The following is a 23452-nucleotide window of genomic DNA, read 5'->3' on the forward strand; positions in this document are numbered from 1 at the left end:
ATTTATTACTTCGAGTAAAGTTGCATTTAAGATTTTTTTTCCATTTTGGACGTTATTTTTCCTTGCTGCAGTCTGATAACTTTTAAAACTTGTATAGAAAAGTGTACTCTATAAAATTTAATCAAAATTTCTCATAACCTGAAAATAGTACCGAGTGATCAAAAAGAAAACAAATCAAGAGTGCTATCTCATCTTTTGTTCGTCTTAGGTTGACTCATACGAATCATTTTATTGATTGCCTACCTCTCGAAAAATCTATTAAATGATTAATAATAATTAATGCTTTATCTTCAATGGTAAAACCCATTTTATCACTTATTCTGGGATAATTGTTGCTTACAGTAAACGTCTGTAAACTTTGGCGAAATCGGAAAGGTGTTTTCTAGTGGCGTCGCGCTTGGCAATGAAGCAGGTAAATTACCCATTCTTACGAATCTAAAATGTTGCTCTTGTTTATTTTATACATTTTCTCCATCGTCAGATAATAATGATAAAATGAAAAATTATTATATTTAATTTCAACGTCTAAAATTCATGAGGTATGATTTACATATTATGAAATAGCGTTTGACACCACAAATTGTGTACGCCCATGCATTAAATAGGTACTTATAGTATCTTTATTTTAATAAGGAATTTTGACAGCAGCCATCACTAAACCGAACAAAGACACTACTTAAAGAAATTTATTGTTATATGTATTGTGCCTGTCAATCACTAGACGGTCGCGGACAAAAAAATTACTCAGAATATGCGTAGAATTCCGCTACGACGACTGATAATTTGCAGCGCCTACTCTGATTTGTTTTCTTTTTGATTATATGGTATATATCGGGTGTTTTTTTAAATTTCACCTCGTAGTAGGCGTTGTAGAGTTGACTGTGAACGCACCACACGTGTAAAACGTAAGATTTAAACAGATGATCCGTGATCCGAACCTGGATAGTGCGTTCACAATCGACCCTTCAACGCCTACTATGAGGTGAAATTTAAAAAAACACCCGATATCTACTAAACTTAAGTGAATATATTCAGAAATATACCTAGATAATATTGTTCGAAATTTCCTATTTTTTTTAATTTTATATCAGAATCGACAGACGATAAACCAACCAGCCTATTAAAAAAACTGACGTGGTACTCGTCGCTCATAATAATGCAAAGTTTTTAGATTTAATTGTTGATGGAATAGAACTGACAATTTAAATAAACAAGCAATGACTTCGTTGCACTGATGACTTATTGTTTCTCTGAAACTGTTAAATCCTTAGACGTATTCCTGTTATTCAAAATTCAATTATTGTTTTTTAGTAGCAGCTGTGGCCTCCAGTTGTAAGTTAAACAGATGGGTAGTGGTATTTTATCATGCGCATTTTAAAATTTTTGCTACACATGGGGTGCATATTTTACGTTTGATCTAAATTTTTCTTGAGGTTTCATCATTCTTCAATTACATAATTACTTAAAATAATTATAACCACATTAGTCAATATACTATTTTTACTCACCAAAATTGATTAAATTGTAGAGTAGAGACTAATTTAGTAGGACATGGTCTGATCAGATTAGACCTATCCAGTAGGTACACAGCGATGTCGGACACATAATACGACCGAATTACCCTATAATGCCGAGATTGTGGTACCAGGACAAATATTTATCCATTTTTATTGTTTTAGCTATAAACACGAAAATAAAAAAACACGAAGTGTAGTTTGAGCAAGTCATTAAATAAACAAAGTTCCTAGCAACAAACAAATTACAGGATCTAATCAGTAATCACCGTAAAAATAAGTCAAAATTAGATTATTTGAAGGCTGCGGTATATATATTTAATTGTTATCAGTTGCAATAGATACAAATTTCTTTTTAATCACTGCTGCTAACGTGCCTTTGCGTGTAGTAAATAAAAAGTATGCATGTCTACATGTGTAAAGCTTTCAACAAAGTTTTGTTTAAAATTATCGTGAAATATGAAATATTCGATGGATATATAATTACCAAGCTTGTAAAGTAGCACGCTATTGTATTAGGAGTACGAGAGATATAATTAGCAATTAGTTGATAAATTATTCAAATATGTTCGATTGGTAAATCTATGCAATTTAATACTCGACCGCGGCATACCATCGAGTTTATAAATGAAGCATTTATTTATCATTTCGGCTGCCCATATTTGTTGAGATTGTTTGAAGTTTAACTGTCACATTTTTGTTCATTTAAAAAATGCCTGAATAGTTAATTGATCTCGAAATCTCATATTTTATTTATTCGAATTTTCAGTCTTTTAATTATTATCCGGCACAGTATCCGTAGCTACATGATTCACTGAAAATGAAAACAACAATCACTTAATTAAAATTTTATATTCTTTTTATCTTTTTCTCATAAAAACAAAGTAAAGAAAGACATTTTACTCATAAAACAGGAAAGGAGTGTTTAACGATTGACGGAATTTTTTATACCTTCCTACACAATCTTCACAATATTGTCTTCTGCTTGTCAAGGTATCCTTACCTTCGTTATTTGCTAACGGAATAATTAACAGCATTTTACCCTTTGAAAAGAATTCTATTCTTGGAGCACAATGGGATAAATGAAAGTAATATATGATTCCGATGTGACACCACTGATCGGCATCACGTCTCAGCTTAATCTAATGTCTTTCCAACAACAATGCCGAATGTTACACGCGACACGGAAATGGCAAGGAAATGGATTCGGAAATAACTCATTGAAATCATTTTTTATGTCTTTAAAAGCAGATTTTATTTTATTGATAATAATCTGATTCTTTATAAATGTTAGAGGTATATACAGGATTATTGACGTAAGATGACGAGCCTGACCAGGTAAGAATGCAACCCAAAATACATTTTGCAAAGCATACGAGTACATCGAGATAGCTTTATTAATTGTATTGTGGGTTGCATTTTTACCTGGTTAGGCGTGAATAATCCTGTGAATATCCTGTTCACGTTGGATTGAACATTAGTGGTGCAAATCGCACACATTTGGTATTAACTTTCATATGAATTGTCATAGTAACAGGTCAGTCATTTGCACCACAGCTGTTCTTCCCAACGTGAACAAGTATTAGAGGGCATTTCACAAGTGATGAGCCCGACGGAATTGAAAACGCAACCCACGATACATTTTTAAAGCTAATGTCAAATTCGCTTAGTTAAATGAAATTGTGAAAAGACAAAGAGTTTTTGGGAAAATGTTAATTGTCTGCATAAACGCGCGACGGCAGAGGCATTTTTATTACATTCGCCTTAAATCATGTCTGTTTTTTCATCGTTCGAATACATTTTAATCGTCGTATTTTAACTTTTTCCTAAATATCAGTTGTAACAAATAAAATTATTGGAAGCAAAGCTATCATGGATTCATAATTTCATTTTAAAACAATACGATATTAAATAGCCACATTCATTGCATTTTCAATTCCGCCGGGCTCATTATAACTCGTGAAATCCCCTGTTTATATCCTTTATTTGCATTAGTGAAAAATTAAATAAGAGAATTTATATTCCATTATTGTTATTGTGTTACCAAGTTAAGACTTGTTTCTGTTCAATACACTTAACAACAATATCATTAATTCTGCTTAATGTTCATTTCTCAACTGAGGGTGACAATATTTATTTATTTATTTAAGGATCACATTTGGAGAATCATCAATGTTAATTGAATAAATGCACCGTTAGTCGTATTAAAGCTCGGATCTGGGTCAGAGTGAATTAAAACATGCTTTGTGCGCATTATGTGATTTGGAACACACTAACTCAAATTATTCTATTATAATCAAGCTTACAAACCAAAATGAACGGAACCGTAAAACGAATCCAATATAGATCGAGTTGGAGAAAGTTTAAATGTCAGAAAAACCACACATCTAGGTTAGAGAGCTTGTGAATAAAACGAAGTTTTAGTAGGCTTGTTTTTTTATTCTTCCATTTGCTTTAAACAGATTAGCGATTCGTTTATGGTTGAATTGATAGGAATTGGTTTCGCGAGGAAATGCATCGCACTGCAAAACCTAATCGGATATTTATTGAATTCACCGAATTTCTCCTTAAATTGAATAAACCGAGATGTTATTAAGCGATACCATTTGTTCCGACATTCGACGAATGAAAACAAATTTTAAATGTGCAAAAAAAATCAACGTTGGATGCTACTAAAAATGTACTACGGTGTGAAAGTAAAAGTATTTAATTTTATCGAATACGGGACACCGTGAAACATCGACGCTTTATTATTATATTAATAATTTTTTCGTTACGAACGTAGCCACATCTTTATTAATGTTGTCTAAGTACGTTAAAAGCTGTTTAGGCTTAATAAAAATTGTATATAGACGATATTAGGTCTCATGGGAGCGATCGACGGAACAAATTGGATATAAAGTAACATTTAATAAAGGATCGATACCACAATAAGTAAGGAACACACATCGTTTCTTGTTACCGGAACACGTCTTGCCTTCAGCTGTTGTTCATTAATTATTCTAATGTTTGCGATGCTGCATTTTAGATGAAAATAGAGCGCGCCCAAAATAGCAAATTCAGATTGAATTTAATTGGCCCATTACATGAATAAACACGGCCAATTCGAAATGAACATGACGGATGTACATCGGTACAAAAAATCTAATGGATGAGACGGGGTGTTGTGGGGAAGACTGTATGTAGCTGAAAACAGTTAACAGCTGCTGTGTTCACACAAAACTTTCACGGAAATTAACTAACTAACTAGTGATTTATTCGAGATGTCAGGTCGAGGTGGATGTTGGAACTTGGAAAAATTATGTTCCATTTAGTTGTTGTCTTCATGAAAAAATGAGACTGAATTTCTCTTCAAATCGTACATGGAGATGGTAGTCGGTTTATATTTAACTTTTCGATGGGAGTAGCTGCGGATTAACATTTAATCTATACTCTAAGGAGATTTAAATATGAAAGTGGTATTGATTTATGAGTTTATGAACGAAGTTGTTGGATATTGAAAAATTCAGTACTCTTGCTTAAACTGTATTATTATTATTGATTAAATTATTATCCAGACTTCAAATCCGATTAGTCTGACGCTTTTTGTGCAAGTTTTAATGCAACCTTTTAAATATTAAAATAAAACTAAAAAATTATTATTGAGGAGTCAGATCAAATTAGTCTTTTTTATCAAATTGTGACGTTCTTGTGAACGTTTTAACACAACCTTTTCAATGTATGTTACGAACTAAATCTAAAAAAATCATAAACAAACGGAACAGCAAAAATGGTGGATGCGCCGGGCAAATTATTACAAAAATATTTTATAATTTTTGCCTTCTATGGTCTCGTTTAAACTGAATCATTATTGTTATTGATTCAATTATTATAGAAATTTCAAATTTGATTAGTTTTTAGTCAACAAAATAATGACGTTTTTTTAAGTTTTAGAATTTTTACATTCTCTGCTTTGATGTGCTTTGGCGTTTAGAATATTATTTCCAAATGTACCTAGCAAAGTTTCTTATGTAGGTACACGTCTTAAAGCCTTAAAACAAATAAAGACTTAAGACTTTTTAAAGTACGCTTGCAATTTCATTAGGAAGATTCTTTGCCGTTTTGTTGAAAGAGACAAGATATCTGCTTTAGTAGATTGGAAATTGATTCAAGTTTAAATCAATAGGGTGTAACGAGTACCGGAGGTTTTACATTTAAATGAAATTATTAATTACCAGAGTGCAAAATTAAAATTAAAGCACAGTTAACGGTGAACAAAATTAATTGTTGAGATTCATGGCGATATTTTTCTTCTTTCATCCAGTAAGTTTGACGCATTATTTTATTTAATGCAAAATATTGATTTATCGTTCACTTTGATATTTACAGTATGTGGTTATTTACAAAAAAGAAAAAAAAATGAAATCAACGTTTGTTGAAGCTGTAGCGGATGTAAACAACATACACTGTGGAAAATAAACATACAAAACAATTACAAATCGGAAGTAACAGTTAGATTTTCCAAATGTGTTAACTTATAAGCTGATGTGGCAACAAGTCAAGTTGTTATGTTGTTAATTGATGTTAGTGAGAACCTTAGCGGTGAGGATCCTAAACACAGCATTAAGCTTCCTTTTATGTTTATCATACTCGGAAGGGTACAGAGTTACCGAAACTTCTGTAGAACTTTGCACGTTGTTTAAATTTTGATGTCATAAACTTCAAAATTATACAAATACCGGCAGTTAGAGGTCTAGTGGCAAGAATTATATCCTCCAAAAAATCTGCAAAATTAAGCGGAGCACATCTGATGTATGTACGACCCTGGTAAATGTGGGTAACATATGGAATGTGCGGCATACCAATTACATACCTTATTAATTACAATGTTCAGGGTGGAATGCAAAATTCAGTCGCGAAATTTGCCTTGGGAAAGATCGTGAAGGAAAGTAGTTTGCTAGGTTCGAGTTTGGAAGAAATGTACAAACAAAAACGTAATGACCATCTCTAAAATTTTACGTCGACAACATTGTGGCGAACTTTTAAAATTAGGTCATGACGTCCCGTATATTACGCTGATATAATTTCAAGTTCATCCTCCATAAAACCGTCATCATAGCTGCAATATCCTAGGTAATCGACTTTTACATTCCATGTTTAGATTTTAATTTCGTTCGGAGTCCTCGTTAAACGTATTCGTGAAAATTCCATTCTGGTTTGTTTGATTAGCAGAGCATGAATATTTTATCAACAATTTTAGGAGAGATTTTTAAAATCAATTTATCGATACGGCACCGACATTGTTCGACGGCAAATATCAGGACCGGTAAGCACGCAGCATTGACAAGGGATTGTGCTTAAACTCTCGTTACTTCTACAACAACCTTTCCGAATTCGGTCGGCTGTCGAATGGAAATTTCATCCTTATTTGCCTTTCTAATTAAAACAAACATCAATTAAAAATAGCAATAAAGTTAATTCGTTAATTTGCTTTTAATTTATGGCGTCGAATTTTACAACGGCTAAAAAGAAGAAAAGTGTTATTATCTCCACGATTTTAACTTGCGTCCTGGGATAAATAAAAAAGGCTGTTTCAGTTAAATGAGCAATCTTATTTCAGATTAAAAAAGTCTTTGTCTGATAAGATTCCGAGCTTTGAGGATAATTTAAGAAGTTGAATTTGAAAAATTATTTTGACCCCAAGTAGAAACGCTCGATGGATCATTAAGCTCTTTGGTGGTGTTAGAGGACTATATCAGCTTTAAATAACGTTTCATTAGGCTCTGTGTTTTTTTGCATTTTACAGCTAACGATAAATCACTTTTCATGCAGCGTGCCATTTTTAATATCTCATACTCGACAGTACACTCTTTACTTTACAACAGAAAATTACCGACATTGCATTGTTTAACAACATTTTTGTTTAGAATAATTGGGCGATTATAATTTTCATCGAGGGTCGTACTTATTAAAAATTAGGTAAGCTGCAGAAATTCATAATCATTAAAATACAGAAGTATAGAATAATTTACTATCTGTCCTAACTTTGTAACGCCTTTAACGACATTGAAAGCAAAGATGTTTTAAAAAAGATCAAAATGACCTACAATGGGAGAATATTGAAAAATATATGATCAGTTTTATCTTTTTAACATTTTTGTCAATGTTGAAGGTAAGAGGACGCGTTTTTTGTATAAAGATTAAATTGATATGCAAGAAAAGATTTTTTTTGCATATCTTAATGAAAGTGGCACTTTTTTACACGCAAAATCGTAGTGAAAGTAGCGCTTTTTTACACGAAAAATCGTAGTGAAAGTAGTACTTTTTTGCATCATTTTATTCCATCACCTTGGAGATGATTGTCAAAGCATACCCATTTTTTTTGTAATTTTTCATAAATTCTTTTAGACCAAATTTCTCAACTTATATCGATATGCAAAAAAACAGTGTGTACAACACGTTATGAAAGTCTCTTTTTTTCACTTATTTGCTTGATTAACTCGGGCTGCGCCTTCGTTAATCAATGTGCAAATTCGTGAAGAAAAGTATGACTTTCATAACTAGTTGTACAAATAACTATTTTTGTGCTTTGACTAAACATAAATAAAGTTAGAACCATTGAAAAACGAAACAAACCTAGTAAAAATTTTAAATAATACATACGACTCACTTTTATTACGACATGATTTATTCCTGTATTGTTCAATTAATCACATTATTTTAAATAAATCGTATTTTATGAACCACAAACAATGTACCATAATTTACCAGTTATAATCGATTCATATTCCTACTTTGCAATAAAAAAATTGTTATGTTTGAAATAATTAATTCATTAATAAAATCTTTAACAAAATTTAGAGACTAAATATATTTTTTTGTGAACCGTACGCGAAACGAGCCCTTCGTGTACCTAAAACAGGCCGCGAAATCCAATTTCGCGGCCGTTGATTTTAACGACAGCCGTTAAAGTTAAACGTCATTTTAATATTTGATACAATCAAAGTTTCCAGGTAAGACTGCCGTTTAGATTTTTCGGGTATCAAATTACACTGCGCCGCAAAATTAACGCATAATTTAGAAAATTAATCGTATTCCTTTTTAGAAAATTTTTCACTGCCATTTGGAAACCAAAAATGTTCATTCGCATTATCTTAAAGTTTAAATCCACTTTTCATAATGCATCATTTAAAATTTAAATTTACAGGCATTTTAAAAGTTTTTACACAGTATGCGCTAATTTTGCGGCGCAGTGTAGAAACCGCAGAATTTATAATAATATATACGTACTTTTTAACTCTAAAACTGAAACATTACTTTCACTACAATTCTCTTCCGACAATTTTACGATCATTTACAAAATGAATTGTTTTATTCATGTTACAGTGAAGTAAATTTTGCTTGTTGGTTTTATAATGAATACAAATTTTCGATTGCACAAAAAATGTTGTGTACACCTTGGCCGCGAAATCCTTTAACATCTTTGAGATTGTCTTGCGTCGCCGTCGGTGACAATTTTTCTCTCGGTACGTTAAAGGATGATTTCGCGGCCTTGATACACATATAACCATTTTAGTTGAATAAATGAAGTAGGTAGCAAAAAAAGTTAATAAACGGTAACAATTTTTTGTTGTTTGTTTAAATGCGTCTTAAAACAAAATTCATTATTTTGTAAATTAAATTTTATGTAGGTAATAATTTTATCCGGAAAGTTTGTTGGACTGCGGCTTGTTTTCTGTTTATATTAATTTCACGAACGTACTATTATTTCAAGTTTGATTGATGAGTGAATGTTACTCACTAGAAAGTCTCAAATTCATTTGAAGTTTTATGTAGAAAGATGTTAAAACTTTCAGAAGGATATTTTAAATAACTCTAGTTAGAAATCTGAATTAGCCTGGAAAACGCATAAAAAATAATAGATTTTGTATTTAGTCAACTTATCTCGCTGCGAGTCTTGTGAATGAGCCCTTAAAGTTCAGTCAAATTAAAATTCTGCTTGCATTAATTCAGAGGAAGCAAAAAATATATCACTGGTATGAGTCGACTTATTAGAAGCTATTGTACATTTGTACCGGAGGAAATTTCCAGACTAAATAGATAAATAGTCTACTCTAGTGAGCGTTTCAAAGTAAAGTAAAGAATGGAAATTAAAATGTTATATTTTTCAATGTTAAAAAACGTAAAACTCTGGAAATTACTTCCTACTGGCATTTAAGGTTGTAATTTATGCAAAAAGTGCATAAAGTAGTAGATTTTGTACGAGCCGCAGGCGCGTACAACAATCCCATAATGAGAAAATAGTTATTTACGAACCGAGTGCGGGAAGACATTTTTCGCGCATGAGCGCATTATTATTTAAGGCACGAGCGATGAGGAAGCGAGTGTTTCATATTTTTTGAAATGAACATTATGTCTGATTTGTCGTGTACCCCTTGTGAATAGGTGGCGCGAATTAATAGTGATTTATTTTCACTCTTTCGAAATGTTCAACATCGAAATTGGAGAAACGATGTTTTGTAAACCAGCTTTTATTATTAGCAAGTCAAATTATTTTCAGTATGCTCAAAAAGACCAGTGCTTTTTGGATGATTTTGAAGCACTAGTGCGCGAAATCTACGTTCACGGTTAAGTGTTGGGGTCGCAAAATGTCATTGTGAAAGTAGTGAGTCCAAAAAGACACTTTATGTATGAGTTCCATACAATCTTTTTTCCACGACTACCTACGATTAGGAAAATAATCAACAACAGTATACAAATAAAAATTTGACGGTTTTAAAGCCAAGATCGCGAGATAACTTCACGGTTTTCAAGATCTCGGCGTAGTGCCAGAGCAGATTTTTTTAAATTACAAGACTCTATAAATTGTTTAAGTAATTTCGTAAGTATGTATTTCCTTCGGTGCATGTTTGATAGTCTAATAAATCGATTTGTGCCAATCATTATTTTTTTTTTATCTTAGGCAATTGATTAGATGTGTGGCGTCGTAGATCATTAGTCATTACGAAATTCCACGTTCAAACTTTATTTACAATTAAAACTTATTTGGTAAAATCACAAAAATTAAAATTTCGTTCTTACCTATGACTGTCGCTAGTATGATGAAACCCAGCAAAACTGCAATCCCTACCATTGTTATGATTTTGATGGTTTCGTCTTGTGGAGAATAAGTAAAAGTTCTGTTCACGGTAAAATTCAAACTAAAATTGTTCATCAAAGTGTAGTTCGGGTAGAAAAATAAATCGTCGTATTTTTTGAAATATAAACTGGAATTCTCGCTGAAAACGATAGGGTACCATACGTCATTATTTTCTTCGGTCGAGGAGGCTATGGTGATTATGTTGTGGAAAATTGTCGACTTTAAAGAAAAATTTTCGGGCGGGGCTGTAATTACCGACGGCTCTTGCTCTTTTCCAGACATGGCAGCGAGAGGTCGCCACAAATGATGGTTTCTAACGTAATCCATTTTCTCCCACTAGAATTCAATTAACACTTCACATTGTAGTTTATTCAATTTGGGCTGTGTTGTTACTTCCACCATTGCACAAGATCTGAAATTAAATCAAATGCGTTATAGGATTTGCGTTAAGGAAGGTTTAGTTGTTGCTTTGAAAGAATTATAACCGTGCGTCATTACAGTAATCTAATAAGGTAGACAGGATACACAAATTCACCGGGTATACAATACTGATATAGCGATTATTTTCCACTTGGCGTGTCTAGAAAGGGCGGCGCAAGTTTCAATTTTAGATCAAGAAGTAATACCAATTGGAAGAACAAAAGTCGGAATTTTTTTGTTCATAAATAAAAGATGCTGTGATTATTGAAGTCTTGTTACAAACGTACAAAGAACAGTGAAGAATTTTCATATAAATGAGAAAATCAACATGAAATTGTTGGCAACCGGTTAGAATGAAATATAACCGAGTGTCGATTAAAAACGAAGAAATTATTGCCTAAAGGTTAAAGTTGACAATCCAGTTTTACGGTTCGATTAAACTTTTGACAAGACAAACAACTTTTTAAGAAAAATTGTCGGTCTTGTAAATTCAGATTGGATTAGAAAGTAGTGAAGCTTCTAGTGTCCCTAGTTCAATAACAATGTTTTCAAACCTTCTTTTAACAACACTTCCAGGAGGATTTGTCGGCGAATAAGCCACGAGTCTTCCCCTCGTTCTACCCGATTTTCAGATAAACATACAAAGCAAACCATTTTAAATTGTTAAATGCGAACGAGATAGAGATAAGTCTTCAAATAGAGCATGAAAGAGATAGAAAAGACGAATTTAGTTGCTAAAGCCACCAAAGATTATGATAATGTGTTCGTTCTGAAACTGCGGAAGGCTTTAAAATCAAATGTCAAGATAACGATTACAAAACGTTTTAGGTCATACGAAAACTGTTCAGACATCTCAGATAACTTTCAAACTGCACATTTTTCGTAGATCTCTTAAATTCAACCGAAGCTGCATCTTAAATCTAAAATCAAGTTAGAACGTATTCTCGCTTCACGTGTAGTTCTTGGATATTTCACGTATGGTGGAAATCTAACTTTAGGGTAAACGCATTTGTCAGGTTTACAAGAGATATTTTCAGGAATGTGGTAGAAAAGCGAGAAAAATAATAATAGGCTATAATGGAGGAAGCTACGTGACCGGTTTCGATGTTGTAAAAACATTAATATTTGAGGGACACGTTCTCTTTTATATACACTTCGTATAATACTTCACGGTCAGATTGGTCGGGGATAGCTATTATATCAGTGAAGCGACACACCCTCATTACAACCAAACCATATGAAGTGTGATTAGTTGTTTTAGCTGATGTAATTTATGCTATACAGTTATTTTTGGCATCGTTTGATGAAATAAATGAATGCAGGTTTTTTACTAAAGGGTTCTTCATAGACTTTTCTTTATTTATTTTATTTTAGTAGTTACTAGTAATGAAAAAGTAGCAATATCGCAATTCATTTTAGTAATAATGCTTATTATACAACATAAAAGTGTGTAAAGTATTACTTTATTTTATACAATAGTGGCAAGTGGTAAAGTATGGTTTACATAATTGTCTCTGTAAAGTAGAATTATTACTACAAAAACCATTAATAAAACTACATTGAATAACTTAGATAAGCAGCTTAAAGTGGAAAACTGTTGACGTTTAAATTTAAATTATTTCCATAAAATAAGTGGTGAAAGAATTTTACCAGAAATTATTTTTGTAAGATAAAATATTTTTTGTTGCCTTTCCATCTTTTATGTAATTATTGCCCTCGCTGCGCTCATGAAACTTGATCTCGGGATAAAAATATACACTTTAGTCCCTCGTCGTATAATATAGTATGATCAAAAAGTCTTTGGATCGCGATAGCAATGAAATGTAAAAACCATCTATAGAATTCTTTACTTCTAATGCCCGTAGTTTTTATGGTACTTCAAAGTAGCGCTAATCTGTCACGGAACTCATTTAAATAATAAAAATTTTATGTTCTCTTTAAAATTTGAATTATAACCTGCTGACTTGAAAGTTGTCAAGTAAATATCAAAAATAATTGAAATAAATAATTTCATAGATAGCTTGTTAATTCCACGGCAACCCTGATCCAGAGACTCAGTTTATGAAACACTCCGCTGCGCGTCGTGTTTCAAATTAAACTTCGCGCTGCAAAATGTAACTTCCCACACTCGATTGTAAATAGCTATTTCAGTGTATAATTTCAAAATGTATAATTATGCAATTTCATAATCAAGTTCATTCCATAATAATTAATTTGTACACGTTACAGTTGCAATTCGGTGAGAGATGATACGTAATTACTTTTATAAATAATTGCGGAAGGGATAAACCGGATCTGAAATTATCTGTGGATAGAAATAATATTAAATTAAAGATAAACATAAAATTGTTTGCTTGATAAGGTCAGATCATTAAAACTAACTTTATATGTAAGCCTCTTCAAAGTGTGAAACTGATTAAAATCATTCAGTCGAGTCCATTCAAAATTTATAATGAAGCTTAAAATGAACAATAAAAAATTAATTAAAAAAGGCTCATTGTTTAGGTGGTGGGTTTTGTGTTGCGTGAATATCTTTATAACTATGTTGTCGCAAACTTTTTTATTTCTCGGGGCGAAAGGACGGTTACTGTGTGAATACAATAGATATGAAAATAATACAGGATGAGAGTGTATAAGAAACTTATGACAAGCAGTGATCCTAAAAGTAAATTGTTAACTAGAATCAACAGAAGGAAGATTTTTTTGCAGTAGTGCCTGAAGCTCTCTCCATTAATTGTGAAATGGATTTGACAGGATAAAAGCCTAGGAAATCGCAATTTATCTGTGAATAGTACACGTCAACTTAGCGAACGATTTCCCAATTTGGGTGTTTGCTCTCAAACCTTTAGCTTAGAAACCTTATTGTGAAGCACTCGAAATTTCCGTCAAATTGATTTTGATCTGATCGATTTTCGTGAAAATTTAATAGGGTGGAGAGATTCTCAAACGACATCCGTTCAACTCCGTCCGCTTAATTGGTCGAAATGTGGTGATTTGTTGTGTGACATACGCACATGCATTAATAATTAATGATCGCATTGACTAAACGACCAGAAATGAATTTTACAGCGGCATTTAGAATTACTTATAAACAGTCTCCCCTTGGAACGATCAGGAGTCAAAATGTTTGCGTTGTCGTTTTGCATAATGTATGGAAATAAAGAAAATTCAATCAAAGTTTTTGATATCGAATTTTTGTTGCATCGGAAAACTTCCATTAAAACTGAAAAAAAATCTGTTAAAATTCCAATAAAAATGCATTGTTTACGTATCGAGAAAATTCATTTTAATTGAAAGATGGGATCTTTTTTGCTTCTCTTTAATTCATTTTTGACAAGAAATTTATGTGGAACAACACAATTTTTGTTCCTGGAGATTAAGTGTTATTTTCTAACTGTGTGTACAGTATAGAAGTATAGAATTGGGAAAATATCCTTCACAGACTTTGCGTTTTATGACATGACAATCATATTTTGAAATTTACTATTGAGAAAACTGTCAAATTTGCATCAAATTTATATTATATAAAGTTTGTCCAGCGAGAGATTGGTTGACATAAAAATCACTAAATTCTACGTAGAGAAAGTAATACCTAGCGCAAGTAAAATTTGAAATATATCCTTCAAGCAGTAACATTTTTGCTCTGAAATTATTCTCTAATTAATGTATTCTAGTGCATTTTGTAGCGTCGGGTTAATTTAATACAATTTAAAATCTCCCAATCTTTCGCTGGACGAAGTATATAAACGTATAAGTTACAGAAATAAAGTGTGTGGAGAATAACAGCATTTTTTTACTTTCGAGGTATAAACAATTATGAAATAACACTTGCTTCTTTGGCAGAGGTTCTTTTCCAATCTGCTGGCTAAGCCTTTCAAGTCTTTCAGCGACTTTTTAATATCTTCGTGCAAAGAAATCTAATAATAATGCATTGCCGCAACAGAAGTGTGAACTGGATGTTGTATCTTCGTTGCAAACAGTAAAAAGAAAACAATTACGACGACGATAATGGCTTCTAGATAGTCCATTACATTATCGATAAGTCATTTCCTTTCTGACCAATTTTTTTACCTTCGGGAACAAATTCAGGGTTAAATGTGAATTCTCATCTGAGACATCAAATATTAAAATTCTTATTAGAAAAGCGAAGTTTGTGTGGACTAATGGCGTTTTTTTTTTTGTATTTTTGAGGCATAAATAATTAGGAAATAATACTTATAAGCCAGGCACAAAAAAGCGTTACATAATGCTGCGATTTTTAGAATTCCGTTGAAATTTGAAACTTCACGGTATTTTTGAGCGTAAATCATTCGGGATCTAGTAATCAAATAAAAATAAACCGCTTAGTGTAAGTGCAAATAAAAATAAGTACTAGTTTAATTTGCAGCAGAATTTTACGAGTTGCAAACATTTATCTCCAGTCTTGAGAAATAAATAATCTTTTATTGTTTTTTAATTGTTCACAAATATTCAATTAAAGCTTTAAGGTGATATGTTTACTTCCAACTAAAAATATTATTTACGTCGTATTAATAGTGTTATTCAAAATATGTTATTGTTTGGTGTTTTATTTTACTATAAGAGTTGAATAAATATTTTCCTAAATATGTGGATCCATACTGGGAGTTCTCATGCATCTACTTCCGGTGAATTTGAAAGTTACAAATTTGAAATTTTAGAAACTAAGGCGAATAGGGGCACGTAATTTAACATAGATGTCACGTTATAACTCCGTTCTCAGCCGCCCTTAGCCACCACCACTTAAAAATTTTAAATGGGGCTTTAAATTTTTAATATAATAATTATGAAAGAGGATACGTTTTTTAGTACATCTGTGTAAAAAACCTATAAATTATGAAGGAAAGTTTGTACATTTGTTTAAATTTAATACTTAATGGAGCATAAAAATGATGATTTATGCGATTAATAATAACAAATAACAAAAAATGTTTAATGTTAGAATCTCAAAATTTATTACTATTTCAATAATAGTAGGTAGATATACTTAATCGATTTTTCTAATTTATAAAATATTAATTTTTTTTAAATTAAAAATGAAATATCTCAAAAACATTCCTTTATAACCGACTACTTCTTTGCAGAGCATATTAAGAAAAATTTTCTCTTTCATAGACTGTCATTACGAACAGAGATTATTATATAAAATTTTAAAATGGAGTAACTGGGGACGTCAGTAGTAACGCGGGAACTATACTACGTTATTTCGCTCTCAAAGTAGACATGCATGAGTGAGAAAATAAAAAGCAATGAACGAACACTATTAGCATAACATCTCGGACCGCCACAATATTTCTTCTGGGTTATATGTAATTAGAAGAACTGTCAGAAGAGTAATGAGTTAATGACCCATAACTATATCATCACCATTTTGTATGAACTACTTTAAATACGAAGAAAATTAGGAAATTCTAAAAACATGAAATATGTCCTTCTTAAAATCCCAGACTTCAATTCAATAGATTTTCCCTAAGATGAACAAGAACATGTTATAGCAAATAGGGTAATTGCGAGCATTAATCCACTCGAGAGGTTTTACTAGAACAATGGAACAAAATAACGGTTGAAATTATTCAAAAACCTGTGCACAGAATACCGAGAATCTGTGAAGCTGTTGTAAAGACAAGGCTGAATCCTTCGCTGAGAAAAAAATTCAGTTCATTAGAAAAGTGTTTCCCCTTTTTTGCTAGATGCTTCATTTTATTTACATATTTATTTATTTTTGTCAAAATTGTAATTAAATAACTTATGACAATAGCATTTCTATTTTCGGTGTATTCAAAGTAATAAACGGTAATGTATATCAACTAAAAAAATATTCTTATTAGTCGATAAAATTGGAAGTGGATAAAAGAAGACATTTTTATGAAAAAAGCTTTTAAGCACTATCAGAGAATTTGTACTTATTTTCATTTACACCTTTTAGTAACGTTTAAAAGGGATCTTATTAGGAATACGGTATATGTTGTTCGCATTACAAATAATAATATACCCCGACTTTGGTGTTTGATTTATACATACACTGAGGAGCAAAAGTAACGCAACAATTCGATAAATCATAAACTGTTGAGTTTTAAAAAAAGAACTAAAACAGTTTTTAATTTTAATTTCACGTTTAATGATGTAAAAAAATTTTTATACAAGGTGTTCCTTGTCAAAGTAATGACGTTATCATCTATTTTTTTAAATAGCAAGCTATATTTATTCGTCATCATCATTACATTAAAAAAAAAACGAGAAAAAAATTGTTGAAAATTAAAAAAATATTTTTATTATCTTCTTTATTAATGATTAATTTATTAACTAGTTAGTACCGAAAGGCATTGCTATTAGGTCTATTTAGGTACGTATATAGCACTTATTTTTTATAATTATAAACTTAAAATTTTGTATTACTTATTCACGACATTATTGCCATTTTGACAATTAACAGTTATCAATTTTTTTGTTCGACACTGAGAATTTGAGAATTTTCTCCTGTGTAACAAACTCGTTAAATAAACTACTATTATAAATTTCCAGTAAAACTTCTGTCACTAAGAAAATAAATTTTCAGTTACATAATTAGTTAAAAGGTGGTACAAAATGCCTCAATAAATCGACAGTTTTACCTATAGAATTAACATTTCATGATCGAGAAGTCTTTTTTTTAAACAGTTACTGTTAAAATGTGTTACGTAGTTTTAAATGTTTTTAATAAGTATACAGACTGATTCACATAACTTTCTGACCCTATGTAACGAAATTTAAAAATGACAGTAATCGACAATATTTCTTTTTATTTAAGAAACTGACTCATCAATATCATATCGATCCTTTCGTCATTGGAGCACATTTTAATTAACAAAAATTATTTCAGAATTATACAAAAAGGAACTGACAAGTGATTGTCAATAATGCCAGGAGTGTTCAGATTTCATAGTAAATAAAGGTGAACTTTGTCCAGTGAGAAATTGGGAGATTTTGAATTTTATTAAATTAACCCAACACTACGAAATGTACTAGAATACATTAATTAGAGCATAATTTCAGAGCAAAAATGTTACTGCTTAAAGGATATATTTCAAATTTTACGTGCGTTAGGTACTACCGTGTGAGCAACAAGTACTGATTGAGTTGGCAATAAATTCTGGTGATTTTTGGTGACTTTTATGTCATGTTCCAACGAGAAAACCATGTTATTAATAAACGATTACAAAAACCAAGAATTTTAAATTTGAAATGTATACCAGCTGTCAATAATGTCAATAAAACAAACCGAAATAGGTACAATTCACAGTCTTGAAAATTGTATGTAAATTTTTTTTTTGCCAACTGAATCAGTTATTGTTGCTCACCCTGTATTTTCTCTACGTAGAATTTAGTGATTTTTATGTCAACCAATTTCTCGCTGGACAAACTATATCAAGTTATCACTGAATAACGATTACTGGCTGCATTTATAACTTTCTTTAGGGTCGGAAAGTTATGTGAATCAGTTTGTAGTTAAATAATTACAGGAAATCTACTTATTAATAGAACGTTTATTTGAAAACGATTCGTAGCTTTGTTTTTAATTGAAATAATGTTCTTCGAATTGTAGTGATATTGTTGAGATGACTTCGTGGGACAAAATTTCAAAAATTCAGACATATGCTGGAATATCCCGTTGCCCTTAATAAATTTGAAGCCGCTTCCTGTTAAAGCAGTGTTTTAACAGTGTTTTAAAGGAGAAGTGTTTTCAAAAAAGATCTTATTTTAACAAATGTTACTTCTAGATCATCCGAAATATATGTAAACAATTAGAGAGATTGGATTTCTACGACTTAAGAGATTCAAAAATAATGGTCTAAATTTTAAATGGACTCCAAATTGTAATAGTAATAAATAATAATATAAACATGATTATCGACAAAATGAGAAACCACTGACTAAAACGGTAAATATTTTATTATAGTAAATAAGAGAGAAGCTTCACGTTAACTATATTTTACTACATTTAAGAGAGATATAAATACACGGTTTCATTTTGTATTTTTGCAAACAATTAAAAACAACTACCGACCCCTATAGTACTACGCAACAATTTATGAAATAATCCGAACATTTCGGTTAGTTTCGATATTATAGTGAAAAGTAGTGACAGTGAAACTGATAATTTTAATAAAAATTGTTTCATTAAATATTGCAAATAGAAGCGTGATATGTTTTTTAAAAGGTTATGCAAACAACACAATGCCATTTAAAATAATCTCAATTTTTGCTATCAACGATTGTTGTTTTTGAGTTTGTTATTATTCCGGAAAAAGTTCACCTGTTTATGTTTCGAAGCTCTCACACCGATCGTAAATATTTTATTTGTTGGCATTTTAAATGATCAAAATATACAGAAATTTCAAGTGCTACTGACTTGTGAGGATTTGGGATGACCAATATAAACTTATTCAAAATGTAACAATATCATCCTGGAAGTTTCAGGCTATAAATACGTTCAAGAAATAAACGACAAATTGTTTTGTTAGTTTTTTGTCTTAGTAGACGAAAGGGTGCGTTTCTCGCGTGTTACGCGTAAAGAATTCAAATAATTCACTTGATAGGAATTCAAAAGATTCGTCGTTCAACAAAAATGTGTCGGGGGAAAGATAATTCTATTTTCCTCTACTTGCCTTATCATCTCACCAGTCCTGTCTCATGTAAGCTTCCGGAAAAAATTGCCCCCCGTCCAAACTATTTCCTATACACAGCCCCGGAGTCGTGAAAAAATTCTTTCACAAAAGTCAGTTTTATGTTCGAACGTTTCGCGGGTCGCCGGAAGGTTTGTTCGACGACACCTCTCGCTTGCAGGACGCCCGGTGAGAATCTACAAGTTTAACAAAACCGACGCTCCTGTTGTACGTCCCGACGCATACGCAAGCGTATGTTTTCATCTCTTTCTAACTATGTGTGTCGACTCTGACGTACTCTTAGTGCAACATCGTGTATGGATTAGGCCGGAGCGGCGCAGTTTATTGATGGATGCTGTATGGACAATCCAATTAAAATTAATCGTATTATTCGCAACTTCTACTGTTATTACTAACGCAGCAAAACCTAAACGACGCCTTAATGCTTTTAATAGTGAAATTTCTATTTTGTTTTAGGACGGATGAGTTCAGCGTAATCGTGTAATTACTACTTCGCCGCCGTCATAATTTCCAGCCTAAAGTATCTAATAACACGAAGTTTATTTTATCCATGAAAAAAGATTAATACATACTAATTTTAAAATAAATTGGCGCGCATCTAAAAGGGTCACTTTCTTTGACATTTCTTTTATTCTCGTTATAAAACAATTTGTTTTGAAGAAATTGTGTTTGTTTATGCAGACAATTTAATTAAACTCTTGTGAACTAATTTTAATCCAATTCATTTGAAAGAGAACTTGTTTGCTATTCCAGTTCCATTCAGATATATAAAAGTGGACAATCTAATTATGGAAATATGAACACACTATACAGGTTACGGATCACGGATCAGCTGTTTAAATCTTACGTTTTACACGAGTGGTGCGTTCATAATCAACTCTTCAACGCCTAATACGAGGTAAAATTTAAAGAAAACACCAATATTATATTGAAATAAAATAATATAACTACATATTTTATAATAATACTGATACAGCGGCGTAATAATTGTAAAATTTTGGATTTTGTGTTGCATAACATTAAATTTTCGCTGGAACTCTACGTTGAATAACTCTGTACTTATATCTGTGGCGGTCGTGAAAAAATAGGTAAGTCGAAAATGTTAATTTTTCAGGGCAACGATTCAAAATTCCACATCATTCCTAAAATCCTGTAATTAAATAGAAACTTCTTTCTACCTGTACTTGCTTTCAATATAAGTAAATTTTAAACTGTGAAAATCTGAATTATTTAACTCCATGATTTATTATTAAGGTGTAAACATCGTTAACTCATTTTTGAATTTATTTGACTTACCTACTTTTTCACGACCGCCACAGATATAGTAATTTGGATTACTAGTCCAGAAAATGATATTTTGCGAGTGTGAGTGGTATTGCGTAGCCAAGGCGCCTAGCCTCGGCGAGCAACACGAGCACTCGCAAAACATTTTCTGGACGTGTAATCCACAAAATTTTTCATGCCGACAAATTTAAATCATTTTTAAAAAGTAAAAATTTTGTTTCACAGTCGGAATCGAACCCGCGACTCTCGCGTCCCTGAGCCGAAACGGACTTCCTTAGGATATATTCTATCGTGTGTTCCGCAAAAAACCCACTCGCAGCAAGCCATGACAAAAGTGAAGTATGTCTTAGTACCAGAGGTGAAATGAACTACTAAAGTAAATTTATAGGTTATCTGTCATTCACAATATGATGAAAATTTGTAAGTAACAAATGAACTACTTCCAATGATCCTAAAATCGACATGACCAGTCTATCTATCTCTATAGTCATGGCTTACTGCGAGTGAGTTTTTATTGGAACACACGATATATTAATTTATTCAACCAAAGTAACTTCTATGTGAAACTTTAAACAATTAAGAGTCAATGCTGCCTGCCCATTCTCTAGTGAATGTTTAACCAAGGTCAGGTCAGGTCAGGTACTAGGCCGGGAATTTAACGTTCACGGCGGATTTTGAATCTTGCAAAACCGTCGATAACGGCCGGCCGCATGAAAATAGTTGTATCACAAGGCTAGAAAATGCCATTTTGCAAGAGCAAGAACGGTTTGTGGAGCAGAGGCGTCAGCCGACATTTTTTAGCCGTGTAATACACAAAACTTTTTCGGTCAACAAGTTATTTAAACCAAAATATAATAATTTTTGTTAAAAAATCACAGGATATGGAATTTATTTTTCTTTCATTGGCAACGTAAAAGATCCAAGAAGCGACTGTCACGACAAATTTCAATCAATTCCTCAAATGTTCAAAACCGTCGTCGTCCAACCTAAAATCTTTCATTAAAAATTCGAATTTTTTGCCAAGGCAGGGAAATGCCATTTACTTGACGATTTAGACGAAGGGAAAATCAGTTTTTCTAGATGGAGCCCGAAAAAATTTTTTGTAATACACGGGAATTTTTACTTAAGATTTTTCTAAATAGATGGAATCTCATGAAAGGGGTGAATATTTATACGGAATTACCAAAACTGACAAAACGGACCAAAACTGATTTTCAAATTATTAACATAAAAAACTTATTCATAAAATTTACCCATCACTTATATTAGCTATTGAAAAATTTAATTTATCGAAGGTAAAATAATAAGACCTAATTTTGTTATCGGATAAATTTTTCAATTTGTCGAAAACTTTTTGCCTTGACAATTTTATGAGTTGAATTTGGGCATTTTTATTCTGATCAGGCCCTAGAGCTTTAGCTCGAGCATAAATGTTTAACTGAAAATTGGGAAATTTATCTGATATAAAAAATTAATTTGTGTTATTTTTGACAAAATTAATTCCAGAATACAAACTTTAACGTTAGGTAATTATTTATTTATAATAGAGTTATCAAAAACACAATCATTAAAAACAATTTGAGAATCTGACAGGAGTAGCATGTAATTTTAACCACTTTTGACAGATGAGAGAGTAGTAGGACGTTTTTTATCGCGATAAACATTTTTGATTGAGTAAAAACTGGTTCCTCGATTTGCCAATCCATCAATCTCTTAATAAACGCATCGTTACTTAGATCGGGCCTATCTCGTTTAAAATGTGTGTAGCACTGCAACACACCACGTTTTGTCTCAAAAGACACAACTTTTGGCATTATGCACTTGCAGTAAACCCTTTAAATTATTACTTTGTGTTGTCTAATTTAAAATAAATTAGAAAAACGGCAAAATGACATTTATTGATAATTTTATTTACTTTTTGTTTTAGAATCATCTTGCAACATAGGATATCAAATTTAGTTAAAAAAGGTTTACAACCAACATGAAATCAAATATAACTACTACTTTCCTCGGTACTACCAATTTTACAAAATTAAAGCATGGCAACCTATTGTTTTTTTAAAGATGGAATAGATTATACCGGGACATTTTTTTTAACTCTGAACATAGTCCATACTTATTCCCTATGTTCAATTTTAAAAAACACAAATCAATGCATTGTGAGTTGCTATGCAACCAACTATACCGAACACCAGAGATTTTGAAATAATGTTAAAAATTGTTCCGATTGATGGAATTGGTCTATCATGTGTTGCATTAGAAATGTCACGCACATTTCTAATGCTCTGATTGGCATAGAATAACTGCATTATGTGTATTTCTTCTTCTAACAACTTGACCATTTTGTTAAACTGTCAAGTACTTATTTTCGTTACCTTGGTTACGTGATTACATACATGCATTGACCTGTGTTTTTTAAAACTGAACATAGTGAA

The 23452-nt window shown here is 31.7% G+C and overlaps 1 protein-coding gene across 1 annotated transcript in view; it reads right to left on the minus strand.

Annotated features, from left to right (window-relative positions):
* The window catches only part of LOC138125226 (5-hydroxytryptamine receptor-like), an 87232-nt gene extending 67134 nt beyond the window's left edge, over positions 1 to 20098 (minus strand). The window contains exons 1-2 of the mRNA XM_069040434.1: positions 19716 to 20098; positions 10575 to 11044 (exon numbers count right to left, since the gene is read on the minus strand). Coding sequence (XP_068896535.1) covers positions 10575 to 10959 — 385 coding nt within the window. The 5' untranslated portion in view covers positions 10960 to 11044; positions 19716 to 20098. The remainder of the gene's footprint in view (positions 1 to 10574; positions 11045 to 19715) is intronic.
* Between the last annotated feature and the right edge of the window lie 3354 nt (positions 20099 to 23452).

The sequence above is a fragment of the Tenebrio molitor genome, chromosome 3, assembly GCF_963966145.1.
Source record: "Tenebrio molitor chromosome 3, icTenMoli1.1, whole genome shotgun sequence".
NCBI classification, from domain to species: Eukaryota; Metazoa; Arthropoda; class Insecta; order Coleoptera; family Tenebrionidae; genus Tenebrio; species Tenebrio molitor.